The sequence below is a fragment of the Monopterus albus genome, unplaced genomic scaffold (assembly GCF_001952655.1).
Source record: "Monopterus albus unplaced genomic scaffold, M_albus_1.0 scaffold153.1, whole genome shotgun sequence".
Taxonomy (NCBI): domain Eukaryota; kingdom Metazoa; phylum Chordata; class Actinopteri; order Synbranchiformes; family Synbranchidae; genus Monopterus; species Monopterus albus.
In genome coordinates, this window is record NW_018128033.1 from 6,516 (window position 1) to 15,022 (window position 8,507).

Sequence of the window (8,507 nt, forward strand, 5' to 3'; positions counted from 1 at the left end):
CACAAACTGAGAGTTAGACAATGATGACGTACAAAAAAAGCGCATCTCAGGTGTCTTAAAAAGACAGTACACAATTTATACGCTACAGTATATAACCCTGTTTAAACAATTAACAAAACAAATCGGGATTTGGTGTGGTTTCAATCAAGGAGTTATATGGAAGTTACATTTCTTCGTACACTGGTTACACCAGCACGGTTATTTTTTATAAAATCTAAGTGGTCTACTTCGTCTTTGTGAGTTCCTGGTTTGAAAGAGCCGGACGAGGCTTTGTAATAAAATAGAGCCTATAGTAGACAAAGATGTCAAAAACCTCTAATGAGCAGATGGAACACAGTGAATTGTTATACACTAAACTAAACCAGCCAGCAGCATAAAATTGATAACATATTGTTGGTTACATACTAAACTGCTGCTTACATGTTAACATCAATAATAACAATAAAATCTAACTGTAGCACACACTGTAAATGTGTCACTGCGGGCGCATCCCGCTGTAATGTGAACAAACCTCTAGGGGGCGCAGCCTCGCCCCTTCTTTACTTGAACGTTAGAAATGTGAACCGAGGCACTTTCTCACTAAGGGAACAGCTGCAGATCCCAGGTGCTGTGTCCTTCCTCCAGCATTTAAAGTAAGTGACCAAGCATCTTAAAGCCTGTTTTAATTACGGTTCGGGTCGCGAGTCTTATGTTAACGGGTCGAGTCCGGGTTCCACTTAGAAATAAGTAAGGGTTCGGGTCCGATACGGAGCTTTGCAGATGCCGGTTTCCCGTCCAGGACTCTGCTGTGTGTTTAAGCCGGTCACTCTGTATAGTCTGCAGTTCACAGTCGCACATTAAAACGTGTTTTTCTACCTTGATGTTCTCGGATTTATGTTTCCGGTGTTACCTCTACCCCAGGTAACACCGGTAGAGGTACAGGTTGGGCTGATGTAATATCTTATCTGGGAGAGGCCAGCACGTCAGCACAGATTTGGTTTTTACATACAAAAGTAGTTTTTATTTCGAAGAGGAGACTGTAGTGTCTTTTACCGAGGTGAGGTGAAGCTGTCCCTGTGTGAGTAGGGTAACCCCTGTAAATCATTGTGCAACATCTGTATGCTGGCTTGCATAAAATGGGGGTGGGTGGAGGGTGGGGATAAGAAAACACTTTGTTTCTGCTTAGTTACAGAGTTTTCAGTGTACTTTTGGCATCGCCCCATTTTGTTTTGGTTGTGTGTGTGTGTGTGTTTCTATTGGACTGCTGGCAGAAGGAAATGTATTTTCATTGTTGAAGCTGGCTCCCCTTGTCCATGAAAAAAGTATTAATTTGCCTTGATCTGTTTTAATTTTCTCTCTTTATTTAAACCTATGCTGGATCAACTGTTCCTAAAGGCATCGACTACCTATGGCTTGCCGTCTGTTTGAAGGGAAGAAGCATGCAGCTTCCTACTGGAAATACAGGATCGCTCCATCGGATCATCTGATACAACAAGTGCTTGACTTCCTGGAACAGCAGGTTTGTGTCCTACAAGTGAAGAAGGGATGGTAGTCTCTGTGTTGTGAATTATAGCAACAGCTCTTAGCAAGACACAAATAATGATTCTCTTGAGTTTCATTGTCAGTGGGTGATGTTATAACTAACTTTATTAGAGCAATATCAAAATATGTTCTGATAAATATTTTGTCAGAAAGGCCGTCCCTTTGAGCTGGCAGTGGATGTGGGTTGCGGTTCAGGACAGGGCACTGTGCTGCTGGCCAAACACTTTGCCTCCGTAGTGGGGACGGATGTAAGTCCTGCCCAGCTGGAAATGGCTTTGCAGCATGCTAAACAACCAAACATCACATATAGGTAAGCACAGGGCAACCAGGAGTCACAAAATGTTTCAGAGATGCAGTTAGTGAAAAACATATTGAAGGCTTTCTGAAAACTAATGTGTCTCTCAATAGTTTTTTTTTTTGTGTGCATAACTGACAGTTCATACGCTTTTCTGGCTAAAAAGTGTGAGATGTTTATATGCAAATTACAATTAACGTCAAACTATTTGTTCAGCTCTGAGAATCTGGCAAACTATTTTCATGAAAGTTGGCCAAAGCAGGGACAATGTGACCCTTGTCTAGTGGAAGTTGGTCACACTGTGAGACTGTGAGGCCCAGAGAACAAATGTGCAGTCACAGGGTAGTTTAACCTAATACCAACAAGTAGTTTCCTCCTAGTGTTAGAATTACTTTTTATATTTTTGGATTGATCAGTCAAAGTAATATTCATGTCTTGGGGGGGGGGTTTACTGGGCATGGACACTGGTTAACCTGTTATTACATTAGTGCTACATTGACCCAAGCAGGATGAATTCTCACCCAGTGATTATTGTTGTGCAATTTATTTCTAATATTAATGCCAATGTAACATGGTATTAATTACACTGGCATTAATACTGTTGTTGGGAATTTGTGTGTTGCCTCACATTCATTTTCTGTGAGGCAGAGCATGATGGAAATAGACGTATCAAGCAACAGACAAAGTTAAAATTAGCGACGTGTGACCTAGAAGGTATGCAGAAACAGTGTTGCTTGACAGCCACCATAAGCTTATAGAATGAATGCAACTCCAGTATAGATCTTTAAAAAAGCCAAACTGCAAAAATGGTCTTTCAGCCCTCACAGGCACTGTAAGAACATGCACACTCCACACAGAAAGGCCCCAGTCAGTCACGAGGTTTGAAACCAGAAGCTTCCTGCTTTGAACCGACAGTGCTAACCACTGCACCTTAATGCAAAAGCTCTTGCTTTACAACAACGGAACACTCCTCAGGCACAGATAATAATGTGGAGACCATTCAAGAGCCAGTACCAGGCAGCATCTTTATTTTGATTTTGGCTGTTGTTTATTTTCCATCTTCAGAGAGTGTGCGGCTGAGGAGCTGCCGTTTTCTGACAGCTCAGTGGACTTGGTGACGGCCATGTCTGCCTTCCACTGGTTTGACAGGCCGCGCTTTCTCCGAGAGGCCCACAGAGTCTTGAAGCCCCATGGCTGCTTAGCTCTGTTCAACTACACCATTGACATGGAGCTCAGCTATCCTGACTGCTGCCTGCATACACTAAACCAAGTCTGCAAAGAGGTGCTCACAGAACATCTGCAGAGATATTTGGTTATTTTTTACAGTTAAATTCGATATCTACAGTTACATGGCTGCACACTTTGTCAGAGCGCATTAACAAGTCAACCGTCTAGTCTGTGAAGATATGCATTCATGATTAGTTAAGACTGTGCCGTCCCGTCATTGTTGTTAATTATTATGACACTACTTCAGGGAATGAATGTTAGTCATGGACAAGGCAGGATTTGTCTCTGCCTGGGAAAGCACAGGTGTAAATATTTACTTTATATTCCTGCTAAATATTACAATACAATTCAGAATCCAGTACTAAATTCACTTGACAGTGTGACACTGAGCCAGCATGAAAAATAGAATCTTGAAGGTGAAGCAGTTAAATGGAAAACAAATTAATTTTAATACTTTTATTTACTTTAATACCTTTTATTTACTTTAATACCTTTTATTTACTTTTCTGTGACAGATATCGTTTGTGAACTGACATGTATTTTTATAGTAAATTAGGTAAACAAAAGGTAATGTATTTAAACCTGTTATTAATGTCGAAAACACAAAGACAATGTTAAAATGTACTTCAATTAAAAAAAAGTCACAGATGACAACACTGTCTTTAAAACAAACAAGCATTTCCCACACAGACATAGCCACATATGCTGCTTGGCAGTGGTGGATCAACATAGCACTGGCCTGGGTGCAGCCCAAACTACCAGACCCTCATCCCTTAATTCAATTCACAACCACTTGCTTGTGCAGACAATAGACTACCAACCATCTTCCTACATACAGCTTCACTATGATCAATTGGAAAACAGCACATATTCACACAAGCAAAAATGAACATCAGTCAACAAAAAGGCTATGGACACTGTGGCAAATACAAGATGGACATAAATCAATAATTAAACTGTCAGCAGTAAAATATAACATAGCCATGGTATATTACACAGCAGCAATATAAACACCAAAACAAGTGCAATCCAACAAGTACTACATTATGATGCACCGCCATCATCTTCCTCAGTATAGCCTCCATAGAAAATAGCACTCACACAAACTAAAATAGCCAACAGTAAACAGCAACTGGCATATTACACATACATGTAACTGTACAAGCAATATAAATATCATCACGAGTGCATCAGAAATTACACACATAGCGAGTCTGTACAATTTTGAACAATACCTAATGTAAACACACAAAACAGTGCTGCTGCATTATTGTAACTGGCAACTCCTCAGCAGCTAGAAAATAATAACTGTATTGTACTTCACTATTTGAATGACATTCTGCTGGTCTTACGCTATGCAAAGTTCTCAACGATCTGCCTTAGTCATATTTCTTTGTTTGTAATTTTCAAGTGTAGAAAAGTCCAGTGTACAGCTCTGTGGTAACTTAATGAAAGACCACTGTGCTGCTAGCCAGGGCTTCCTCTAACACTAACACTAACACTAGCCCATTTTTGCCTGCAGTTGCTGACAACGATGAAGAACCATCTAAAAATAATCCAGTTTGTTCAGTTTTGAAACCTTGTATTCAAAATCTTGCTTCTTCTTTCTCTTTGAGCACCACTCTTGCCTTTGTATGTCTGTAGCATTTTGAATGAACGCACTAAGCATTTTTCTGAAGCAAGCTGAGGTTCTAGTGAAGGCTGGGAGGGTGTGTTTGATTTAGGTAACTTTACACACTCTGTGGGTGAGCAAATACATCTAGGGAAATAAAATAACCTTCATGGTTTTGCGTAATTAGTCCCTCACCTGACTTAGCATTGCTGTACATTGTTGATTTACATTGTTTGAACATTCATATTGTCCCAAGAGCCCCCCCGGGACCCCAGATGAGTGGGCCCAGGTGCAGCTGCACCGCTTGCACCCCCTGATGCTCCACCTGGGCTGCTTGCCTTTGTTATAGATTTTTACAACAGCATATTCATTTGCCTGATTCATAGACTCAAAAGGAGAAGTTATCTCACATCAGCTGTCTTGGATTTTCTGTCCAGAACAAAATTGACTTTGAACCAAAAATGAGCAACACTACCATCTAGTGTCTATTTTTTATAATACACACTTAAATGTGTACAGTTGTCTTGAGTTGGATTTATTAGTATACATATTTTTCAGCAAGATATTGTAACAGAAAATGTGCCATTGTGTTAAAGAATACACTGACAAAAAATGTACACAAACTCTGGATAAACTGTATGAACACATAGCTGGGGGCTGGAACCAATTCATTGTTGAATGATTGAAGCAAACCTCAGTGAGTGCATTATATCTGGCTCATGCCATATGTCCTGCCATTAAGAAAGTGATAGAAGTAAAACCAGTTTAATGATAAACTAACTCTTGGTTTTATCAGTTTTATGCAGCCTTACAACCTTACCGCAGTCCACAACTCGGTCCACACTCTATTGGCTGGTACCGGGAGGCGTATGAATCCATCCCTTACCCTGATAAGGAGTGGTGAGTGACAGCATGTTTTTGTTTGGTCAGCTATCTGTGTTCCACACACATTCAAATACATAGGTCACAGATATTAAGATTTTCAGTACTCCTCTCAGCCATTATCCATATAAATTTGCCTTAAATTACCGTACCAAAACATTTAATCGGAATTGATTTGACAGATTTCCTCCTCCCTCTTTTTCCAGTTAGGCTGTGCTCATCATTACTGTGTCAAAGTAATACCAGGGTGTACTCTGCAAACTAAAGAAAAAACGGTGGTGTCTACTGAGCAAATTTGATGTTTGGCTTTAAAAAATCCATTAATATGATTGATATGAATGTACAGTACATACTGGCTATGTGTGTGTGTTTATGTGCTACAGGCAAGAGTGTTTATGGGTGAGAATACCAATGCCTCTGTCAAGCTATATGGGTCTCGTGGAGTCTTTCTCCTCATATCAGATTCTGTTGCGAGATGACCCACATAAGGCCACTACTCTCTCCCAGGACATCCGTCAAAGGTAAACTCTCAGTAGTATGTATCATGCATACGGCACAACAATGGCTCCCAGCCTGGCGTGCCAAAGATCACTGGGGGTGCGCGAGGAATCGTCTGCTCTGAGGTTATAAGCATAAGCAGCGTTAGTTAGCGTTGGTTTCAGGTTTTCGACATGAAAGTAGGAGGGCTCCAAGTAAAAAAGGTTGGGAACCACTGAAACACAGCATACACATAAATGTTTATGGCTTATGAAATCTTTTAATGATTTGTGTGTGTACCTTTTGTCTTCCAAAACTCAGATAAAACAGTCTGAGGCACCTGTTTAACACAATCTTCTATGTGACAGTGCTCTGTAAAATCATAAAATGCATTCTAGACATAATTATTTAATGATTTGTACTTACTGTCAATGTTTCTCTACATTCAGTGAATTATTCATTATGTGTATTCCTCATAAACATGTAAAAGAAGAAGACCGCAGGTTGCTTCTGACATGTTGAACCCACCATGTGTTAGTAACACATCATGGAAATTAAGTTATTCCAGGATATTTATTCTTATACAGTATGAAAAATTTTTTTTTACCTACATGAATTTTCATGACTCTTTAAAACTGCGGTGTGGTGTAACAGAGTGACAGTGTGTCGTTCTACTATTTGAATGACTTAAAACATGGGGCCCGGTTGGGCAAAGCCCCAGAATGTGACATGGAGCTGCTGACCTGTGGGCCCATCACCTGAGATAAACAGGTACCAACTAAATTTATTTGGGCGAATCTCCTTGAAGAGCACTGGATCTGGAACCAAACTCCTGTAGGGCCTGGGCTAGACTCTGTTGCCTATGTTCCAACCTTCACCTATGGCCACAAACATTTGATACCAAAAGAATGACATCCCAAATACAATAGGCCAAAATGAGTTTCCTCCATAGGCTGTCTGGACTTTAGCATAGAGATAGGTTGTGGAGTTCAGACATCCAGAGGGAGCATGAAGTAAAGCCGCTGCTCCTTCACAATGAAAGCCAGCTGAGGTGGATCGAGCATCTGATTAGGATGCTTCCTGGGTATGTCTAAGTGGTAGAAGGCCCCAGGGTGGGGGAGGTATTATACTGTGTATCTCACCTACCCTGGGAATACCTTGTAGTCCCCTAGGAGAAGCTGGAGAATGTTGCTGGGAAGAAGGACACTTCTGGAACCTGCTGCCACTGTGACCAGATTTTGGATAAGTGGTTGATAATGGATGAATGGGGTGGAAGACTTATAGCACACACTGTCTCCTATGTTCCTCTCTCCAGGTTGATGTCCATAATGAGAGTGACTTCTGCAGAGACAGAGGTGGTGGTAGCTGTGAATTATTACTATCTCCTGGCCCGCAAACCCAAGGAAGCCTGACTCCTGCCAGCACTCACATTGACAACAAAATCATAAATGTTGTTGACACAGAAATTAACACTATATTTTGCCTACAAATTTATATAAAGGCAGTAGTTAATATTTTAGAAAATACACATTAGCTTTTTGTTGAGCTTGTTGCATCCAGTTAGCATAGCATCACTCCTCCCTCTTTTTTCTGGTGCTGGCAGATTTATAAGAAAGGTTTAGATAGACCATATTAGAGATTTGAAAATCCTTGTGTTAAGCTTAGTTAAATACAGACTACACTTAAATGTTATGTGTAATTAGCAGTAGTGGAAAGTAACAAAGTACATTTACTGAAGTATTCACTGACACTGAGTATGTGGATGTTAGCTAAATAGCTGCATGGGGCTCAGATAGGGTTATATAGCATAGGCAGACAACACAAACACAGGCAGTGGTAGAAAGTAACTAAGTATCATTACTCAAGTACTGTACTTTAGAGTTTTGAGGTGTCTGTACTTGAGTATTTTCATTTTGTGCTACTTCATACTCTATAAATGTAAAAAAAAAAAAAATCTGCACGAAGCTTCAGCCACACAAGACACTGATCTAAGAAAAATAATTTCTTATATTATTGGTTGCACTGGAACTTTCCAATCACAATAAGTGATCATTTTGAAGATTTTATGAATATTTCTCACTAACTATGATTGTAGTGCAGCTTTAAAGACTTGCACATTATATAAACTGGATTGATGCAGTTTAAAAGTAGTTTTTGAATTTGTATATAATATTAACTTGTTTTTAACATTTTAGTGACTGATTTAGTTGTTTTAATCTTGCTGCTTTTTTCACCTACAAATCACCAGAATCATTATTACCAGGTCAGACTGAGGTTACAGTCACAGGTCATCTGCTGCCACCAACATTTTGAGTGAATGAGTGGATCACCTTGAATATAATTGAAGTGTTGTGACTTTGTTCTCCACCTCAGGGTCTTTCACTGCTGCTGCTGTGTATTTTGAAGATAAATGGGTATTATCAGGGTCTAATATGTCTTGCTCCTCTGGATTAAAATGGTGGCTCTGTGCTTTGTTTACCTACTATACTGCCA

The 8,507-nt window shown here is 40.0% G+C and overlaps 1 protein-coding gene across 1 annotated transcript; it reads left to right on the plus strand.

Annotated features, from left to right (window-relative positions):
* Nucleotides 1-561: 561 nt before the first annotated feature.
* LOC109968563 (putative methyltransferase DDB_G0268948) lies at nt 562-7,903 on the plus strand. Its single transcript, XM_020614912.1, has 7 exons — nt 562-632; nt 1,375-1,498; nt 1,671-1,831; nt 2,882-3,098; nt 5,452-5,555; nt 5,921-6,058; nt 7,330-7,903. The coding sequence occupies exons 2-7, from the start codon at nt 1,388-1,390 to the stop codon at nt 7,424-7,426; spliced, it is 828 nt and encodes a 275-aa protein (XP_020470568.1). The 5' UTR covers nt 562-632; nt 1,375-1,387; the 3' UTR covers nt 7,427-7,903.
* Nucleotides 7,904-8,507: the final 604 nt, after the last annotated feature.

Excerpts from the sequence above, each read along its gene's own strand:
- LOC109968563 (XM_020614912.1), top strand. The coding sequence starts at position 1,388 with ATGGCTTGCCGTCTGTTTGAAGGGAAGAAGCATGCAGCTTCCTACTGG. Across the intron at positions 1,832-2,881 it reads CAACCAAACATCACATATAG|AGAGTGTGCGGCTGAGGAGC; the intron begins GTAAGCACAGGG and ends TTCCATCTTCAG. Across the intron at positions 5,556-5,920 it reads CCTTACCCTGATAAGGAGTG|GCAAGAGTGTTTATGGGTGA; the intron begins GTGAGTGACAGC and ends TATGTGCTACAG.